This window comes from Dryobates pubescens, chromosome 4 (assembly GCF_014839835.1).
Source record: "Dryobates pubescens isolate bDryPub1 chromosome 4, bDryPub1.pri, whole genome shotgun sequence".
Classification (NCBI taxonomy): domain Eukaryota; kingdom Metazoa; phylum Chordata; class Aves; order Piciformes; family Picidae; genus Dryobates; species Dryobates pubescens.
In genome coordinates, this window is record NC_071615.1 from 31,693,987 (window position 1) to 31,716,329 (window position 22,343).

At 42.3% G+C, this 22,343-nt stretch overlaps 1 protein-coding gene across 5 annotated transcripts in view; it reads right to left on the minus strand.

Moving 5' to 3' along the window:
* PDE1C (phosphodiesterase 1C) overlaps nucleotides 1–22,343 on the minus strand; it is a 299,114-nt gene that overhangs the window by 173,568 nt on the left and 103,203 nt on the right. For 2 of the 5 annotated variants that reach the window (XM_054161026.1, XM_054161025.1), the window contains exon 3: nucleotides 6,004–6,030. The exons of the other annotated variants lie outside the window; for them this stretch is intronic. In XM_054161026.1, coding sequence (XP_054017001.1) covers nucleotides 6,004–6,030 — 27 coding nt within the window. The remainder of the gene's footprint in view (nucleotides 1–6,003; nucleotides 6,031–22,343) is intronic. 5 annotated transcript variants of the gene reach the window in all.

Below are 22,343 nucleotides of genomic sequence, written 5' to 3' on the forward strand. Positions count from 1 at the left end.
GACCCAGCTTTCCTTATAGTATTACAGAAGTAAGTCAGCAGATCTCCTTTTGCACAATGTGTAGTAGACTTGACTTGAAAATTTAACAGCAGATTACCTGAAACAGAGCTTCAAGAAGTCCTACTGAGGTTAGTGAAGAGGTCTCCACACCCAAAAGGACCATGTTTTACAAAGAATTTTGGCACATCAAGTTGTGCATTGTGTGTGCATGCTACTGATTAGGTTACCAACCTTTAATGCATCCTATATTGCTGGAGTTGTTCAGATAATATATATAAAGAAAAACTTGAGCTAAGCAGTATTATAATTACTGGCTCAGCTTAAGGAATTAGGGGTATTTTTATTATTTGTAATTAAGATAACCTTGCAAGGTCAATAGATAAGCAGTGGAAATGAAATGGTATCAGAACTAAGGACTAAGAATACTGTCAAATTATGTAAATTGATGGATGCCAGGAGTTAATCAGGGCCACAATGATGTTTCCAAGCACCAAGAGCTGGAAGAGGGGACCGCTGGAGGTCCTCTTCAGGCTACATTATTCTATCAGTGGCAGAGACACCTATCACCACATATAATGCCCTTAATCAGACAGTCAGCTTTGAGAGAGAGCTGCAGCTTCATTCCAACAAAAACCTAGTGATATGTTTAGGGATGTTGTTAGATCATGTGGGAGAAAAATTAGAGAGGCAAAAGCCCACTTAGAACTCAAGCTGGCCACTTCTGTGAAAGACAGTAAAAAGCATTTTTATAAACATATTAATGCTAAAAAGAGGGGCAAGAACCTCCACTCTTCATTAGACCTGGAGGGGAACATTGGAACTAAAGATCAGGAAAAGGCTGAGGCTCTAAATACCTTCTTTGCCTCACCAACCTGATCTCCTTCTATGATCAGGTGACTGCCTGGTGGATGTGGGGCAGGCTGTGGATGTAGTCTACCTGGACTTCAGCAAGGCCTTTGACACCGTCACCCACAGCAAACTCCTGGCCAAGCTGTCAGCCCGTGGCTTGGACAGCAGCACTCTGTGCTGGGTTAGGAACTGGCTGGAGGGCTGAACCCAGAGAGTGGTGGTGAATGGTGCCACTGCCAGCTGGAGGCCAGTCACTAGTGGTGTCCCCCAGGGATCAGTACTGGGCCCCATCCTGTTCAATGTCTTTATTGATGATCTGGATGAGGGGATTGAGTCCATCATCAGTAAATTTGCAGATGACGCCAAGTTGGAAAAAGGAGTTGATCTGTTAGAAGGTAGTAGGGCTCTGCAGAGGGACCTTGACAGGCTGGACAGATGGGCAGAATCCAACGGCATGAGATTTAACACATCTAAGTGCTGGGTTCTACACATTGGCCACAACAACCCCATGCAGTGCTACAGGCTGGGGTCAGAGTGGCTGGAGAGCAGCCAGGCAGAGAGGGACCTGGGGCTACTGGTTGATAGTAGGCTGAACATGAGCCAGCAGTGTGCCCAGGTGGCCAAGAAGGCCAATGGCATCCTGGCCTGGATCAGGAATAATGTGGCGAGCAGGGAAGTCATTGTGTCCCTGTACTAAGCACTGGTTAGGCCACACCTTGAGTCCTGTGTCCAGTTCTGGGCCCCTCAGTTTAGGAAAGATGTTGACTTGCTGGAACGTGTCCAGAGATGGGCAACAAAGCTGGGGAGGGGTTTGGAGCACAAGCCCTATGAGGGGAGGCTGAGGGAGCTGGGGTTGCTTAGCCTGGAGAAGAGGAGGCTCAGGGGAGACCTTATTGTTGTCTACAACTATCTGAAGGGAGGTTGTAGACAGGTGGGGGTTGTTCTCTTCTACAAGGCAACCACCAACAGAACAAGAGGACACAGTCTCAAGCTGCACCAGGGGAAGTTTAGGCTAGAGGTGAGGAGAAAGTTCTTCACAGAGTGATTGGCCATTGGAATGTGCTGCCCAGGGAGGTGGTAGAGTCACCATCCTTGGAGGTATTCAAGAGGGGATTGGATGTGGCACTTGAAGCCACGGTTTAGTAGTCATGAGGTATTGAGTGACAGGTTGGACTTGATAATCTTTGAGGTCTTTTCCAACCTTATTGATTCTATGATTCTATCTCTTCAGTGTGTTCTAAGAGCACTATAAAGGACAAGACTAATCCCAGCAGACTTTTGCTCGCAGCATATGGTCCTGAATCAATGTCTAAATTAAAGATTACCTAGAATGAGACTTGCAGAGCTCTACATTCACCTGCATTATGAAATAATCCAAAAGACCGTGAATTATTTTACTTTAAAGAGGTATCAGAATAAATAACCCTGAGAATGACTATCAGCTGAAGTCGGGAATGAAAAAAAACCCACCTTTCTTTCACTGATTCTGTATGCAACATTCATACATTTATGGTTCTACCTTCTGTGCTACACTATTTTTTTTATATTGTTTTTTAAGGAAGGACACATTCAAATTTTCCTCCAAGAGTATATTAACTAAATGCTGGAGCAAACTGGACTTGAGAAGCACAGACATTAATGAGAAAAAAACAGGGAAGTGTGGGAAAGGAATGGAAAAGAAGATCTCAGCTTACAAGTTTCCTGTCTGACCATCTGAGGTAGAAGCAATAAAACCTTTCTGAAAATTAGGGAGGGCTTGATGTTCCGGCCATGTGGTTCACATCAGACCTCAACTTTTTTTTTTTAATTAGAAATTTCTTAAAGAAATTATATTAGTATTTTGCAGGGCTTGTTAGGAGTCTTCTTTTAGGGTCATGGCCATATTTCAAAGGCACTTCGGTTATGTTTCCTTGTCTGCTTTATAAACTCCTGCATACTCCTACCAGATACTTAGAGGGGAAAAAAACCCCAACATCCATCCACAATGGATGGGTAAAATACCAGGACTTTTAACTTGATTTTTATCTAAAATGAGTTCACTGGGGGGGGGGGGGGGGGGGGGAGAGGGAGTGTGTGAAAGGCATTTTCATCCTAAAGCATTTTCATTAAACTGTACAATCAGCCAACATGCAGCTAAGCTAAAACAGCAACACACACAACTGGGTGTTACTAGTGGAGTAAAAATGCATCGCTGTGGATTGTAATGGAAGAAAATCTGGGCCATGTAAACTGACACAGATTACTTATCTGATAAATTTTGAGAAGATAAGTAAGGCTTCAGTGAATCCTTAGAAGTGCAAAACTGCCTGTACTAGCTGAACGCCATCAAAGCAGAAAAAAACTAATCTAGGAAGGGATTGCCAAGGGCTACTTGAAAGGCTTATTTCCCTTTTAATCTCTCAGGGAGCTGAAGGTGACGAATCTCTCTCAGGAAAATGTGGGCAGCCCACAGCTGGATGTCTTCAGGATAACTGGGAGTCTCAACAGTCAAATCAAGCATGACTGAAGTCTCAGGTACTCCAGAAAAAGCAAAACCAACCTAGGACCTGAAAGTTAAAGACCTTTGTCTCCCTGTCTAATTCTCTCCCTTGTTCCCATCACTATTTGATAAGGTATGTACTGTCCACTTACCCGAGTGGAACTGGACAGGAGAATCACTGATAACCTGAATTCTGATTAAAATGCACCTCAGTATTGCTGTGATTAACCTGTATCACAGTTCAGCAGTTCAGATACAGTTACTATCTTGGGATTAAGTAAATTGCTGTGAAACTTTCAAGTTTATGAGGAAAATCCTATCAATATTATTGTTACAAAAGCATTTGAGTCAACTCAGTTAACAGAATGATCAATGCAAGAGTCAGTGCCTGTCCTTTCCAATTACAGTTTTGGAATGGATCAGATTTCACTCCAACTCCTCCTTCTAAAGTTTTCTTGCACAGGCTTCATCTTCCTTCCCAACAGGTCTGGAAACTGTTTCTTTACACTGTACATTACAGAGGACATCAGTGTTTCTCCTACATAGGCAAGTGCTGCTTGCTATCACCTGGGCATTCTTAGGCAAAAACACTCCCCAAAGAGAAACAAAATAGAGAAGAGGCAAAGCCAAAGATGGTTTCAGTCCAGCTGCCAGTCACCCTCCAGAGCCCAGTCATGTAGAAACAGCCAAAATCATTTTGGAAAAAAAAATGTAACAAAGAAAAAAGAAAACTCCACAACAGATGAATGTGGGGAACAAAGGTGGAGACTTGAGCCACGTCATCAGTTTATGTTCATTGTTGGAATTACCAATTCAACCAATAAGATGCTACATAAAACCAGCCTTTAAATTAACTGCTGTCTTACCACTTCCTTTTGCTGGATGTTACACTCCTGCATCAGATGGCAGTGTGTGCAATTTCCCATTTAGAATCATACCTTAATCACAGAGCAGGTGGCAGAAGCTTACTAGCCAGCCAGCTTGCCCCAGGTGCTGGCAAAGAGTGGTTCCCAGCAGCAGCAGCTACCCCACTGAGCTACACAGCCAGCAGCGAGTGCCTGCTGAGCAGGGCTATCAGGAGTACCTGCTCAGCAATTGCTGTTCACCAGTCCCTGAAGCAATCTCTTGCCTCCACAGAGCTCACAACCATTGCTAGACAGGAGAGGGCCACGAAGCCCATCTGCCCAGCATAACAGCAAGGGAATAAAAAAAAAAAAAAAAAGACAATTCAAAACCTCCTGGGGCACGAAATTTAACCCTGTAATGGTATGTTTAAACAACTGATTCCATTCTCTGTGTGTCATTGATACAACTGGGTGTGTAGGAGCTTTTGACATACTTGACCTCCCTTCTGAGGATAACAGAAAGTCCATGGTACAGAGGGGATTCTGAGCACAAACCTCTCTGATACCGTGCTTATGTAGGCAAAAAAGGAGAACAGTGCAGGGGGGACACATACAGAGCAATCATTCATTCTGGAAACCATTTCAGCCCCAGATCAGACCTTCTTGCAGCAACTCAAGACCTTTAGCCAGAGATATGTTTACAAGTAATTAACAGTCATAGCAGTGCAGAGAAAAGTAGACCTGCAAGCAGAACTACAGTGTCAGCCCCACATTCAGGAAAACAACCACGACCATATTTACCTTCTCCTCATTCTTGTGCATTGTACTACACAATGCCCACCTGCACAGGCAGCACAGGCATCTCCAAATCAGTATTTTCCACTAAACTTCAACAGTTCAAACCCACCTTGTCCATCACTCAAGCCACCACACACCAGTGTCTTGTGGCTGTGACACACAAGCACACATGTATCCCATCCTGCCAATGCTGCATTGGAGTGACCATCTTCAGCACAAGGTGATACCAAACAGTAGTAGGGGCTGTGATGCCTTAGCCCATCATATCATCACATTGGCTTATCTGTCAGCTCTCTCATCACCACACAACATTAAAGAGCACATTCAGCAGAGCTGCAGGATTTAGTCCTTAGGAAGCACTCTGCAGGAGTCTCAAATCCAGTTAAAGTCAACATGAACTAAAGATGCTCAGCACGCCATGAGATTAAGTCACCAATTAATACTCCACATGCAGGGGAGGGAAAGACAGCACAGCACCAAAAGGCTTTGGGCTGCAAAGTGCATTCTCTGAAGCAACCAAGCACAAGGGCTCCAAAGAAAGAAAAATGAATCTGTCAAAGGCCCCTATTGAGCCTCTCTCCTGCAAGAAAGCCATAAGATTACTAGTTCAGGTGGCTTATAAAAGGGCCTGTAAATCAAAAGGATTCCCATTTTCCTTCAGTGTCCTGTAAAGGTACAGATCATTAGCAACACTACTAGCCCACAATCCATTTTATTATTACAGCATGAGTAAGCAAAAGGAGTTAGAACCAGCAGATCTTGCAGAAGGAACAGAGTGACGTTTATGAGAGTTTGACCTTCAAGGATAAACATTTCTGTCCTTACTCAGGGAGAACTACCACTAACGTCAGAGGGGATTTGGAGCAGCAGCAGCTCAAGAAGGTCCTTCAAAGGGGGAAACAATCAGTAGAATGGCATTTCCCTGGGAAAAAAAACCCACTCTGGTAACAACAAAATCCTCCTTCAAACCCTCTAACAAAAAGAGATAGACAACTCACAAATACCTTCCAGTCCTCTGCGATTTACTCTTACCTCTGTGATGTTTTCTTGTATTTTCTCCTGCGGGAAAAGAACAAAATACAATTGACATAAGAAGGCTCCACTGATGAGGAAGAGAAAAGGAGAAGGTCAGAAATAATGAGCAATTAAGTGAAGTCACTTCTGGCATGAGATTGCCCCAAACCTGATGGAGCCATTCCCTTCTCTTAACCTCAATAGTGGCTGCCACTAACTTCAGTAGAAAAAGTTGTGTGTTTGCCTGTATGGACAACTTGCTGCTTCTTGTAGGACAGTGTTGCTGCAGCTCAGAGCAGTTACACTAAATGACTTAACAGGAAATCCTAGTGATAGAAATTTACTTCCATTTACTAGTAGTAGTTTTTATGGTTCCCCATCCAGAAGGTAAGTATAGCCTTATCTGTGCAGAACTCACTAATATGAGATGGTGGTGATGTGATGCTTCCAACAACATTGGCTGTGGTCAGTCTGGAAAACTCCAGAGGTTTTACAGCAGCCTTGTTCTAAAATGAAAGTCTAGCTCCTAGTAAGTTATCAACTTCACCAAATCCCAGATACCTCACAACAGAGATCCGCTTTGGTGCACATGTCTTGGGACTTAACTGACCTGAGCTCAGAACTGGGAATGGCAAGAGCAGACAAGCATCTTGACACCACCTCTTCTCAACTATTATACCACACCAGTTGCAGCAAAGGCTTTGTAAACCTCTTACTCTTCTCAACATACTTGATTTTGTCTTCTGCAGCAGTCACTGGCACAAGCTGCCGATGCTCGGAGTAAGGCAATAATCATGAGACCCTCTGCATGGTTACCTATGTGGCCATAGATTAGCTGCAGAGGTGTATCAGCACTGAACGCTGTCTGTGAGCTCTTGATCATGAGACAGCCTTTTCTAATGGCTTTGCACAATGCCTGGCCAAAAAGGGCATTGGTTTCACTTGAGCTCAGCTCTGCTCTTATGCTTATAAGTAAAACTATCTCCAAACCTCACAAGTAGTGATGATACAAGCCTCAGTATGCAACATGATGAGGAGTGCAAGATTGACAGCCTATTCTTCAGCCATACACTAACAGATGTTCCCCATCTTCTCCATGTGTAGGCAATATTGTTACAGCAGGTGTACTGCTTTAAGCATCAGCTTCTCTTTTTCATCTGATACTACTGAACATGGAAAATTGTGGCTAAGACAGGCCCAGAAAATCCAAATCAAGGAGTGCTCTTTCTTAAAAATAAGAAGAAACATGGAACAGGGGTTTGTAGTGCCACTTCCTACTTAATAAGAAACATGTATAATGTCTTCTGGCTGTTGAATACTTTCTGTAACATTGCCTTTAGAAATTGTGCTCATGCTTGTGCCTGCTTCTGCATTCTGACCGTGTTAAAATCACAAAAATCCTAGACATTTAATTTAAAGGGATTTAAAAATATTTCACTTACACTTCACTGTGTGAGGAGCTACCTATTCAAACTTGAACAGATGCAAAGGAGCAAAAGGGTGAAGATTCATAGCAGTAGCAGGATTCTAGCTTACTGGTACTCAGGATGCTGACACAGACAAGCAGAAACCCAGCTGGACATAACCAGTTCTAAGAGTATTTTTCATTTTAATTTAACATGGATGACAAGTAGAGGTTTCATTTTGAAGAGTTTAGATTCAGAAGTTTATATATACTCTGACAAATACAGAAATTGACCTAATTTTGTTCAAAAATAGAAATGGGGGGAGGGGGAAACAAAAACAAAAGCCAGCCACAGCTGATTGGCCATTACAGACCAGGCTGATTAAAATGTCTTATTCCTTAAAAATCCAAATTTGTTTAAAGTTTTATCTCTGCTTCATATAGTTTGAAAATGTCAAATAAAGTCATTCATGAGTTAACTCTTTCCCCTGAAAATTTCTTATAGCGCAGTCCAGCAGTGCCATGACTTTTTTTCTCTTTATTGGTTAATGACTGTCATATCATTATATAAAGCATCTCTCTTTCAAGCAAGCTTCTCATTTGAGCAAAGATACCATTCATTAACTCCTGATTAGCTAAACTTTCCATCTTTATTTTAAGAGGTCACCCAGTCTTAGGGTGCTTTTTTGCACTCAAACACTTTTAATGCACCTTTTACTCAAGAACATTTTTATTGCATTGGAAAACTGTGTACTATCACAGATTACAGTACTGGGGGGAAAATGCAGAGTCATAGTGTTTTTATATATATATATAAAAAATATATATATATGCAGACACCTTTTTTTTAAATTACTGCTGCTTATTGTTTCCACACCTGCAGTCCACTTACTGCTAAGATTTGCATGTACCAAGTTAGTGATTGCATTTAGAGGCACTGAACTTGCATGTTACAGTTGAAGAGAACAGAATTAGAGGAAACTCTTGTTTAGAAAGACTGTCACTACTGCCTGCACTTGCTTTAAAAGGAGCACCCCCAGCAGACTCTGATACCCAGCAAAAACATTCCTGTGTGCCTCCATGTTCAGCATGTCAAGAACAAGGTCAAACAATGCTACTCACCAATGTTATCAATAGATGGTGTTGACAACATCAATCTGCTTCCACTTATATCCTTTGGCTTGCTTTTTGGAAACACAATATCAACACCTACCTCCTTGATGCTTACATAACACCACTTACACCTGCCTTCCATTAAATGAGATCACTGCAAACAAGGAAATTAGAAAGTGTCTCTTTTAATACCACAGCCAGCATCAGCAGCTGGCTGCAATCAGTAATCATGTGTGAATTAACAAGAGGAAACCAAAGGGTGGGGATGTGGGTTTGCTTGAGTTTGTTTGGTTGGGGTATTTTTGTGGGATTTTGTTAAGTTGTTTATTTTTAAAGAATGTGTGGGACAAGCTCTCCTGGTTTATAACCCCAGGAGGAGTCTATGCAGAGAGGAACTAGCTGCTAAATTACCTTTAGCAGACGTCTTGGGGTAAACCTGGGAATAGACACATCCAGACAAGCTCAAGGAAAGCGTGATTTTCTGAACAAAATCAAGCTATCCCTCTTTCCCAGGAGGGAAAGAATAGAGAAACCTACAGAGATGATGTTACAGCTCCCTACACCTGTGGGCCATCCTGTTTCCATGCTGCAAGAGGCTTACTGATAGCAGCTCAGTTTGTGTCTTCACGCTGCTCACGTGCCATGCTAGAATTGCCACACTCATTCAACTCCCATTGCCTGCTGTGGAATGTATTACTCATAGGGCTGTGCTAGCTTACACTAAAAAAATAAATTAGAAGAAGGATGACTTTTTTTTTTTTTTTCATGATGAAGAGAATTAGCAGGTGACTCACACTAGCTAGGCCCTATATTACCCGTGTAAACTAGAAATCACTGAACTTACTGCAATTACACCTGCACAAGTGTAGTATGAAGTGAGTCAGTCCTAGTAGAAGAAGGCTGTTGAAGCCTAAGGAAAATAAATCTAATAAGACTTTTAAAAATAGGTGTTTTGTAACAATCAAAACTAAACAAAGTGGTGGGTAGGACAAAGTTTTTTACTGAAACGAAGTGAAGTTGACAGGAGAGATGAGTCTACTATTTCAATATCTGCTTTCCTACAGGTGAATGAATCCTTTGTGCGGCCAGAGGAACACAATATACTAGCCCAGAATAAAATTAGGACATACTTTTGAAGGTACTTAAGTACCAGTAAGATATAGCCAGCTACTGCTGTATGGGAACTCCCACTGAAATGGAAATATGCCAAATTTGTCTCCATGCTTCAATGATCATCAGCTTCTTCAAGGCTAAGTATCTGTTCCCAGGGTTATGTTTCTACCTCTGCCATTCTGATGCACCCTCAGGCAAATTAGGATTCTTTCTGTATTCTTCCTGTATTTCCCCTTCACACCCCTTTCCATTAGCTTGTTAGCTCTTCAGGGCTTTGGCTTTAGCTACATGGCATCTTGAACATCAGTTTGTACCAGTGAGGCATAACTGGAGTCCAAATAACAATCTTTTGAGCTGTTGCAAAAACTTCCCACCTTTCCTGTGCATCTAGAAATGTAGATTAATAGAAACACACAAAAACAATGTCTGGGTTTGACAAGTATGGTCTCATGCCTTACTCTTCTGAGAGATGCAAGTTAATGTGATACAGAGAGTAGGTACAGAGAGGAGCAAGGGTGGAGAGGTTGGGAGAACTAAGTAAATCTGCCAGCTGCTCTGTTTTTGTCCCAGACTCAGAATATCAAGTAGCTAGATGAATTATTCTTTCACTCCTACACAACCTCCAAATAATTGCCTAAACCACTTAATTTTTTTTACTCATAATAGAGGCTATGTTAACATAGTATTATTCCACATTAATTCCACAGGGTTTGGTATTAATGGCATCTTTTCAGTACATGGAGTAAAATCGTGGGTGCTGTAGAAGTAGGGAGGATCTGTGCCTAACTTCATCCCTGGAAATTTATACTAATGTCTGAAGGTTAATGAGCATCACACTCTGTTCACATACTGCTGTTAGAGACAGGGTAATGCCTGCTCTTGGTAAGGTCTCTGCTGGCTCATAACTTCAGTGTGGTTATGTCTTAGGTCATGAGCTGAAGGACAGGTAGTTAAGGACTTGAGGTACACACAGGTGAATCCAGGTGACACTTCTGTGAGATAATGCTTCCCATCTCAGGAATGTCCTTAGCTTGCTGAGATGATGAAATGACACAGTTTTCAGGCTGCAGCTCAGGATGGGAACTCACAGTGGCTTAATCCAATGCTTTTTGCTTTCCTTGGCCATTGCAATGGATTCAGAGGCCACACACCAATCAGTTTAGCAAGCCAGGTAGATCTTTTTAAGTCCTTAAAACTCAGAGGCCTGTACTCTCCCCTATATAGAGACAGCTGGCAACGTCACCCACCTTGTAAAAAATTTCTTCCTTACATCAAAATCTCCTCTCTTTTAGTTTAAAACCATCACCCCTTGTCCTGTTGCAACAGGCCATGATAAAAAGTCTGTCCTCTGTAGGTACCGAGAGGCCACAGTACAGTCCCTCTCACGCAGAAAGGCTCGCCAGAGCCTGCCTGCCCCACATTTACTTTTGTCACTGACATAGGTAAACATGATCAGCGCTAGGCACAGAAAAGGGAAACTCCTGCTTGAAGGGCATTTTGCAAAAGCCACTTCTTCAGAGGAAGCACAGTTATTAACCAGCTGCCACAAGCAAATATTTAAAATTAGTTATTCATAAGCTCGAGGAGAAAAGGGGAATTTTCTTCTTCTATATTTAGAAGCTTTATAATTAGTATCTTTAAGATGTGAGTGGGAGCTTAATCATCCATTAACAAAAGCACCCAACAACATCTGTCCTTCAGTCCCACCGCATCCACCACTCACACAAGCCAGGACTATACATCTCTGCTTCCCTGCAGGGGTCCCCTCACCAGCTCATGGGGAAGCACGGAGGGAAGCATCCACCTCACACCATGCACATTCACACAGGTCTCTTTTGTGTCCTTTCCTGCTAGAGCTGGGCTTCTGACGTTAGAGTAGGTGGTAAGATAACACTACTAAAAGCTTATTTCATAGTTTAGCAAACCAGCAGTGAGATAAGCAATGAAACTTGGCAAGTGAGAAACAACTCTGTCTACAGGTTGAATCTGGAAGTCTTCTTGCTCTTTTGTTACCCATCAGTCAATCTGTGGCTTTACTGAATGAGGTCCCTCCCCTACCTTTTAATGTAAGAGCTGACCACAATTCTGTTTACTGCTTTTATCCCCAAATCCTTCCAGCTCATTGGACCAGAATCCCCAGGACTTTCCCTTGACAGCCATGTCTAAGTATGACAATGTAGAGCATTCCCCAGCTCCCAAGCCCAGGTACCTTCTCTGGCCATATCAGGATGGTGCAGCAGTTCATACTGGGGGTAGTGCCAATCTCCTGTGCATCTTACCCAGGGAGAGGTAGATGATGGTTCAGATCAAGCTGGATTTTCTGACCAATGAGTTCACTTAAGTACATTGAAAATCTTCTCTCCCAGCAGCTCGATATTCTGAATCATGCAGTGCATTAGCAATTAATCATCATCATCACAGGATTAGTGATGCATTTACGTTACGTTACCAAAGCCTATATTAATAACCATGTATAAATCAATTCACAAAAACCCAATCCCACACCACAGGCTACAAAGTAGCATCTGTCAAAGCTCAGAAATATATTGAGATTGACAAACTTCAAAGGTTATGATGCAGCAGCTCCTGCTGGGTTTTTAATTCCTTAACTAAAAGAGGAAGACCAAGCTTTCTTGTTTTACTCACTCTCTAGTCAATAAATTTTAAAAGTCATTTAATTTTTCCTTCCTCATGAGCTGTTTACCAGAATACTGTGCTAAGTTAAAAAAGAATACAGTGAAAGAGACTAATGCAGCAGAGAAGAAATGGGGGAGGAAAAAAGGAAAGAATTCTGCAGGTACTTGAAACTTAATGGAAGGTTTAGATGGGGTTCTTAAGAAACAAGGAGTCATTTTAACCTGGATCCTGAACTACATGGGGACACAGTGAAAGCTCAAGAGGATGAGGCAGTCACTTGTCTCATTTTAAGTAGAAGAATCTGAGTGCATGGGCATGTATGGCAAAGGAATACAAAGCCATAGATAAGAGAGGTTCACAATTAAAGCAGGAAGGATGATTTTAGCAGAAACTGAGACAAGACAGCTGAGAGGAACAACAGATTTACAGCTTAAAAAGGAGGGGGAAACCTTCACAAAAATTATGGCTACAAAGTAGAAATGAAGCTTGTGCTCAACTTGCAACCAGCAAATAATGTACCAAAAAATAATTCAAAGTTAGAAAATATCCTCACTGACTTTGCCCAAGGAAAATGCTGGTTTGATAAATTTAAGCTGCTCTAGCAGACCATTGGATCTCACCAGCCTAGCTACTGAGTTTTCTAAACAACTGAGCAAAAAACTAAATTTACAGCTTCATCTCCAAAATGGATTGCAAACACTAGGACACATGAACAATCAATCAATGTCACTTGTGCTGCCTCTGCTTTGCTCTGACCTTTTGTCATGTCAAGGCCTCTTACCCGTGCCTTAACCAGTTTCCCACTTGGTCATCTGGGGTCTAACATGTTTTCTGAGTCCACGTGAAGCATAGCTGGAGACATAAAAATGTTTTTCCATTCTCCTAACAGAAAAGCCTCTGTGACAGCACAGGCAGGAAGAAATTCCTGCTGCAGTACAAGCTTAAGGTAGCTGCAATCCCTTCTCTAGCCATTTAGTATAGAGTGGATAGAGCCTGGAGGTGTTACAGATGGGTTTTATGGATATGGTCTGAGCAGACTGGCACTAACAACACTATTATACTACGGTGCTCTCATGAGAGATGATGATCTTAAATTGCACTGGAGTCCAAATTCCTTCATTGTTCAGACAGCCAGCATGATGGGCACTAATTCCCTAGCAAAGCAGGGATTCAAGTATGAGGAGGGGGAAGGGCAAAGTGGGAAAGAAGGGCAGTAGAAAAGGAGTTGCTCTCAAGATTCATTTCTGCAGATAACAAGGATACAACTGATTTAACCTACTTGGCACTACAAACTCGACCAAAGGCTTCATCTTATCTCCCAAGGCTAGTGTAAAAGCAGACATATACTAACCTTGAGCAAGACCCTATACAGCTATAATACTTCAAGGAGTAATCTGAGAGGTGTATTTGTTAAAGGTATTTTATTTTCTAATAGCATAAAGATGATCTAGAATTTGTTTAGCTTCACTTCAACACAGGACAATCACAGCTTGCTCAGACTTTGAAAAACACTACTGAAGAGGTTGTAGTTTAGAAAAGGCAAGACAACTACTATGCATCTTTTGTGCACAGCACAATACATGTATCTAATGAGGAGGGGAAAAAACAGCTCAGGAAGAGATTACTTAATTGATCTGCATTGAATACTGCTTGTACAGAAAGGGTTTGAGTCTGAACTACAAGGATCTGCAGGGAGCACTGGAAACCCTGCAGGGACAACTGAGCACTCCAGCTTCATCACCAAATGAGGTTTTCAGTAAGGCTAAATCAGCAAGACAAACTCAAATGCAGAGCTGGAACTTCCCTGACCTGGGCAATAGACTGGACTGGGATTTTAACATGTTGACATCTTAACTACAGAAGTCAGTAAATGTTGTTCTAAAAACTTCTAAAAATATGATCTGCTTCATGTAGATTTTGTGCTGAACTGGTACAGCTACTGAAATCTTGAGGTTCTTTTATATTTACTCACTTTTCCACCATTCCTCATGTAAAAACAAACCAACACCAAAATCAAACAAAGCCAACAAAAAACCTCTGCCATTGCAGTTGCTGGGGGTTTAATTGAAGAAAAATATGAAATAAAAAGTAGAAAATGAGCCTGCTTCTGAAAATCTAGCTCTTTGAAAAAAATGGGATCTATGGCTCATTCTGGTTTTTTCTCAGTACACATCAAGCAAATTCTCTTGTGCTTCACACATACCACATTCTCAAGGAAAGTGCATGCTCATAAAAAATCCAGTTACAGGAAAATACATTGCAGGGAAATAATGTCTGGAGGTCTGAAAGGAATATGAAGAAGTTCTCAGCATTCATGCTTCAAATCTATAAATATATGACGGTCAAATCACCATAGTGTATGACCTCTGCATATTTACTATTTGAAAATAGATATATACATTTAGTCTGATGGAGTGTTGCTTTCTAGCTGGCCACTCCAAAGGACTTATGGAACATTTGGCTCTGAAATTAGTAAAGGGGATGACCTGCAAAGTACAGGATGGGTGGTAGCACAACATGCCTATTCTGTAGCCTCTCCCACTGGAAGACCTTGTGGCACTTTGTGCACAATGGGATTGGAGGGGCTGGAAGGGAAAAATACTTCCCCACTGCTCTGAGCACAGAAGTGCTTCTCATTGTGCTTACAGGGCAACAGTGACCTCTGAAGTGGGATGTGGGATGTCGCTTCCTTGCTAGGACAATGTCTCCAAAAAGGGAGCGCGTACGCAGGCTTTCCTGTGTGTTCTTTAGTTGTATCCTGTTCGTTTCCCTTAGAACGGAGCTTGTGAAAACAACTCTTATCAACGAGGAGCATACAAAGGAACAACTCCTCTTTGAATAAAAGGCAAAGAAGAATTTTGCAGAGCACCTATAGGTTGTATCATATGCACTGGAAGCACCTAAAACTGGGAATGCAAGACTTGCATTCCCCAGCAACAAAAAACTGTGAGACTCAGGAAGGAACAAGAACATTTCGATTAAAAACTTGTTTTAATCACTGCTACTATGTAAAACAAACACATTCAGATTCTGCAGGAGCCAAAGAGGCAGCTGTCCAGTTTGTTTCATGCAGGGTGTCTCTGTGATTAGTTACAGCATGCACGATGGTGGGGTGGGGAGAAATCATTCTTCATACCCTAGATTAAATATCAAGACAGGAAACATGGACTGGAATTACATCAGACCAGACCAGCCTCATGCATGAAGTCACTAAACAAATCTGCATCTCACTCTAAGCTCTACTAAAATCTATCAGACTGTTGCCTGCTATTGTTTCCCCCTCCAACCTTCCTCCCCCCTGAACACAACCCACCCCCTCTGTCTGCTAGCAGACAGCTGGTGTGACGCAGAATTTTAAATCTCATGTTTTTGTGCCAGGCCCTCTCCTGACTCCGGGTTACAGGCTGAAACACTCGGATTACTGTTGAACAAGCCTAAAGATGGGAAGAAAAAACTGCTGCACAAAGATGCAGTGTTCCCATTCCAAAAGAAGGTTCATTTCCTCATCCCCAACTCCCCACCACCCCCTCCTTTAGCGTGCCTTTATTTTTGCAAAATTATTCAGGCCTTTCAGCAACGCTACTTTCTGCAGAGAGTCAGGAGTGCTATTGTCCCAACGCTGCCTCCTCATTAACAGCCCAACTATTAAATGTCACTCATAGAAAAGGCAAGACTCAAACTTCTCATTGAGACCAGTGCTCTTTTTCTGGGCTTCTCAGCACTCTGTGTTTCTCCAGAAGCAGGGACATTACAGCAGAAAGTCATCTGAACAACAATGGGCAAGTGCAAGCTGAGGAAACATGGTTCCACGTAGGCTTCTGTCCTCAAAATTGCTGGTTGCAGTGGGGCTCGGCACCTTCAGCAAGCTGCCTGCTGCTCTGTCAGCATCATTTGTGTATCACTACAACATTATTCTCTGCGGAGAGTGAAGAAGGTTGCTCATCTTTCCTTCCTTCGCTCTGCAAGGCATGAACAACATGAGTGTGATGGCACACAGCTGGCTCCACCAAATCAGGCAGGAAGGTGGAGGGAAGGAAGGGAGCAATGAGAAGAGGGAGAGGTGGCAATGCTGCTGTCTGCAGCTCATAAATGCTGCCCTGAGGTCTCGGCAGGGGAATTCCTTGTCGCACAGAAGGAAACTTCAGGAGAGGGAACTGGGACGGACAGGTGGGTGGATAGGAACAGGCATTGAGCATGCACACAGAGAATGGAGGAGGCTGTGTGAGATTTCTGTTCCTTAAGGCCCTACTCCATGCTGTCATCAGCTGTCTCACAAGCATCTAGATGCCACAGCAACCACGAGGGAGGATGGTGTCTCCAGAAGCCTCAGATATAAAGATGTCTTTAAATAAGTCCTGTCCTTTTGATATAGAAAATGCCATGGGTGCAACAGTGACACTAGTTCTTAAAAGTTTGGCTGCTGTAAGGGAGGAGCCAAGCTCCCTCCCTCTGGTCCAGAAGAGGAGCAGATCTGCCTCCATAAGGTAAATAGGTAATTCAAAATGCAATTTGATGGTTCATACATTGTGAGACTAGGTGGGACCATTATGATAATTTTTTCCAAGTTATTCAGCAGATTTGCATAACTGAGAAATTTCATTCTCCTACATTTGCAAGACGATATCTTCACTGCAGTCGAGCTAATTAGAAACAGATCTTCTAGAGATCACTGAGCATTTATACAAAAGGCTTTCTCTAAAATCCTTTCATCTACACATCTAGTCAAAATGCATCCAAAGCTGTAGGCTCTCTGCACCTGCAACACTAGAGCAAAGAGGGAAAGGAAACATGACTGTCCAGACAACATAGGAACAGTGGGAAGGAGAATTCTGGCTGGTGTTACAACAACAATGTGGTGCCAAGATACCAAAGAAAGTTCCCCCATCCTCTAAAGAAACAACACAGTGGCTTCCTGAAGAAATGACTCTCATTCACCTCAGCAAAGACTTGCTCAAAAGGTGATACAGAAGTAGTGGTTTGTGCAGCATTTATTACTAGAGGTGCTCTTCATTTTTTTCCTTCTCAGCCTCCACTTAGAATTTGAGTGAGGAAAAAATTCCTGTACTACAGAATGGACAGCATTTCCAAATGTCCTTAAAGGCAGCCTTAGTCCCTAGAATTTTCAGCAAAACTCCAACTCCTAAATGGCTTCCACATATCTTGTGCTGTGAGCTATTTTAATCTGGAAGTAAATAAATCTAACAAATGTTTCCATGCAGGGACCTGAAGAACTCACAGGACTATTTTTCCCCCACCACCTTTGTGTTTTGTTTTGTTTTTAAAAAAATAAAAATTAAAAGGCAGTTCTTTCTGGTTCTCCTCTCCACCCTCTTCATGACTCAGTATGCTTTTCTGTAGATGATCTCCTAATTCTCCTCTCCCAGCCTCAACCCCCACAGCTTCCTCTCCTTTCACTTTTCCAAGTCTGAAAAAAGAGAGTTCTCCCATCTGACTGTAACTGTCCCTGCTGCATCAATGTGTGTATAGGAGCATATTTAAATTGTGTATTCAGACTCCTTGCTTAGCAGACACCAGTAATTGCTTACTGTAGTGAATCCTAGAAAACCAGCTGCTCCACAGGAGGCATGGGAGGAAGTGTGATCTGAGCATCATTTACAGCAACCATCTGAACTGCTCAGCCTTGCGAGGGGGTTTATGATCTACTTCTGCTCCTTTGCCCTTGGACGCTTGCTGTAGCTTGTGGTACGCACCCTGCAGGGACTCCCTGCATGCCACAGCTGCAGCTCAAGGGTTCTGCATGGTCTCAGCTGTTAAAAACTGCAGAGATCTTGTGTTTAATTTGTGCTAATCTTGGTGTTGAAATGAGATTTGCACCAAGCCAGGATTCGTGCTACAGATGGATATTGTGCAACTTTCTCTCTTGGCTGGAGTTTTGTGCATGAATAGTATCTGTCCCTGGGACTGTAAGAAATCATTCCTGAAGTGATGACACAGACCTACTAATAGCCATTCAAAGTGTCACATTAATAACAAAATGACTCCACATCTTGATAGAAATGGAAGAAAAACACAGAACTTATACATGTCTATATGCATCTTCATAACTAAATTGTCTCCTACATCTCTCACTCCCAGAAAGATTATGACAATCCTCCCCCACTGCATGCCTGAACTCACACACACTTCTCCACCAAATGTCACCAATTGGTAGGCATGGAGGTCCTCCCAGAGAAGGCAAGGCAGACTGCTGTGACATGACTTGGACTCCTTGCCAGAAACAGAGTCTTTCAAACATCTTCTTGACAGCCACATACAGCTACGGCTTTCTGAGAGCTCTGCACCCCTGTTCTTGACCGGAAGAATTCAAAAATCCCCAACATGGACATTACCAATTTTGTGGAGGAATCCTGATTCCACCAAAGTCAGCGAGCTGAATTCATTACAACCAGTTTCATCAGACTTTGAGCTCCATTCTTAATCTATTTTAAAATGTCAGTTCTGGTTTCTTTGTATTTATAATAACACCTTCAAAATTAATCTGCTTTTCAAATACTCAAGACAACTGCAGACACATTTTGGCAGAGTCCTGGAGCAGTAGTGAGTCTGCTGTGGGAAGGATTATTGCTCAGCTACAATTCAAATTCAAGCATGAAATTGGACTTAACACTGTGGGAGAAAGTTTTGCACCATCATGGGGGTAACTGACTTTTCTCGAGCCATCAATTCCTTGGAAAATCTAGCTCTCCAAAGAAAAGAAACAAGAAAATGCTCCAAAGACCAGGAACTGGATTCCAGTTGATATCAATGAGCTCCTTCTTCCCAGTATTTACAGCACAGCTCAGGAGCTCAAAACCAGCCTTATGAATCCAAACAAGGTCTTGCAGAAAACCGCTGCTTTAGCCAAATCCCCTGTGTTTTGAGAGCAAGTCACACACTCTCATGAGAGGTCTGTTTCACAGCTGCTATAGAGTTTTAATGAGTCAGCCCTAGTATATGGACCTCAGTCTTCCCTCATCCATCAGTCACGATCAGAGTCAGACCATTTCTAGTATTTGGAAGGGGCTGAAGTGATTATTGTTTTTTTTCCATGGAAGATAAGAGAGAATGGAATAGGAAAACCTCACATGAATTTCAGGAAGAGAAAGAAACACACTAAATAAAAATCCTTTCAAGGGCTGAGTTGGGTTTAATATAGTGTTGGAATCCACCGAAAGCTGGCAGATTAGGAGATGAGCTGGCCTCACAGCCTTTAAAACACGCACATGCACATGCAGAGGATTTTTCAGTGCTGCCTTCTATCGAGTTTTATTTGTTTCTGTATGGACTCCTACCCCACTGAGACAGCTCTAAAAAAGAATTCCAGAAAGAGGCTCTTAATTTCCCTCTGACCCAAGGCTTAAATTCATCTTCCCCAAAATAACTTTTTTCATATCCTTGTTTCCTATGCAGGATTTTATAGCAGAGATATTTGAAAAGCACTGAATTTAATATTATAAAGGGAGCCCCTTTCTTCTATGACAGCTGTGGTCTTCTTTGTTATGACTGCTGAAATAAATAACTGCTTTTTGGGCTGAGGTATGATTCATTTGTTCTACCCCCAGAAGAATGAAAGCTTTTTTATTTTTAATGATTATAGCAAAACTAGAGAGTGTATATTATTTCTTAGTCAACATTTTAGTATTAAACATGAAGTCTCCTCTCTTTTGTTACCTACAGGACTCATCTATTGATTTAAGATTCAAATAAAAGTCACTGGGTGGAATAAAATAATGGAAGGACTGTGGCAAAATATATCAGTTTACTGAATTACTGCACCTCCAAACACCACACTTTGTAACTAACTTTTTCTGAAGTTTCTTTTCTGCTACTTATTAAATTATATCTTCTCCCCTCTCCATTTGCTGGGTATGAGATTAGCAGCTGCTGGTACTTCTCTTCCTCTTGCTCCTTCAAGGGCTATATTGTGGGCAGTACAGAACAAGTTGTTATGGGTCTGAGGGTAAAATTCAGCCCTTCTTTACACTACTGGCAGAACTACATAATGGATTAGCCAGACCCTGGAAATCCTTAAAACAAGTTGAGTCATTTGCAGTCATGTTGTAGCTCATCCAAACTAAGACTCTCTAGGTCATGCTAGAGCGCTCTCACTTTCAGCAATACCCAGCACCCACTCACTAACCAGTGAAACCTTCTCAACCCTTCTAGGTATCGTGACAACCAAAAGAAAAGTGAAATTCAGATCTAAGAGGCCTACAGAGAGCCTTCTTGACATGGTTCCCTAACAAAAAAATCCCTGTCTGTGATCATTAGGAAAGCCAAATGAGAAACAGGCTGGCAGCAACTGTATTTAAATACAGTTGAAGGTAGCTCAGTTCTACTCCCATGATGAACAGGGCTTCAGTTTAATCCTAGACCCTCAGGAGTTTCAGGAGGACTGAAACCACGACCAAAGACATCCCAAGTGCCTCTCTCACCTCCGGAAACAAATTAGCATATTCATATTTTCCACTTGAAAAATAATTTACACATTTCCCAACAAAGTGGTGATTTTTCAGGGGCCTTTTTAACCTCTTCTGTCTCCTGCCAGCTAAAATATTTGGGGATAAAGCCCACTGTGTAGAGCATGCCCCTGGAATTGAAGGGAGCTCTCTGTTTTCCTGTTTATGATAGCCATGTAAATGAAAATGAAGCAGATCAGGATACTGTCACTGGCAGAACCAGCTGTTCCGTATGTCACATTTTGCAGCTAAGGAAACCTAAAAATATCATAGAACACATACAGATAAGACAGGGAAACAGCCAACTGAACAGTGGCACTCTAACACTTGCCAGATCGTCTTCAGCCACCAAGGCTCCATGTTTTCCCATTGGAATCAGTTGCTGCTTCACCGCTTACTTCTCTGGCTCATACACAAACTTTTGCAGTGGGAACTCTTCACTCCCGATAGGATGCATGGTGTTTTGTAGAGGAAGTTGAGGATATGCTCTGAGTGCTAAAACATTGTTCCAGATCTTCAGCACAACCACGATGTTTTCAAAGACACTCATTTACATGTGTTTCTGTCTTCTTTCCCCATCAGATCTCTTAGACCAACTCTACATTGAGAGGTTTGAGCAGGAGAGCACAAAGAATGAGTTTGAAGTCAAGCATCCCATTTGAGTCACAGTTCAGAGATTGCTGCTGTTGGTAATGTCATCTCTGGCAGCATGAGGAAGTATTACACTGAGAAAGAAGGGATTTGTTATTTATTTAGCAATTTAACATTATAATCCCAGCTACTGGGAAGAAGGTTAAAGTCCATTTTTCCTCCTCTCCTCCTTCAAAGCTTAAAGCATTGCAGTGGTGCCAGCAGATGCCAGTGACGCTGGTACTGCTGTAATAGCTAGAAACCAAGGGTTTATTTTCCTGTATGAAAGCAACCAAAAATCAAACCAAAAATATCTTCAAGCTAGGTTTTCAGCTGCTGTAAACTAGCACATCTCTGCTGAAACTAGCAAAGCTCTTTGGATATATGCCTCTGCCTTCTTCAGTGCCTTCAGACACAACATCTGATCAGTGTTAAAAAGTGCCTCAGTCCTTTCCCTGTTCTTGAGAAACACGGAGGTAACTGAAACCACTTCATGGAGTTGTAAGAGTCTTAATTAGCAAATTGGAGTTCACAGTCCCACAGCAAGGGTTCCAAGTGCTAAAACAAGAACACCTCAACACAGCCACCACCGCTCATACCTCCCTAGAGAAACTGTCAGTCTGAAAATGAACCATGCAATCATATTTTGTGATCAGGTCTCCAAGTTCTGCTGTTGACAGTGCCTTCTAATGTGTCCCACCTAATCTGAATCCCAATTGGTTTTGCAGAGCAGAAGGTCCCAAGCTAAACAGAGTGAGTTATTAGCAATCATAGGAGAGTGGAGGGCAGACTCATATGTAACTCCAGTCTACACAGTGTCCAAGCCCAGAACTGAACAAGGCAAGTCTTAATAAAAGACTGCCTCCTAGACAGGGTCCATGGGGTAAGGTAGACAGGCCAGAGCAAGAGACTAGATTCTAGCAGTAGCAGCTATTGAGAGCCATAAGCAAGCAATCAACACATCCGTAAGAAACACAGTTTGTTGCAGGCTGAGCACTGCA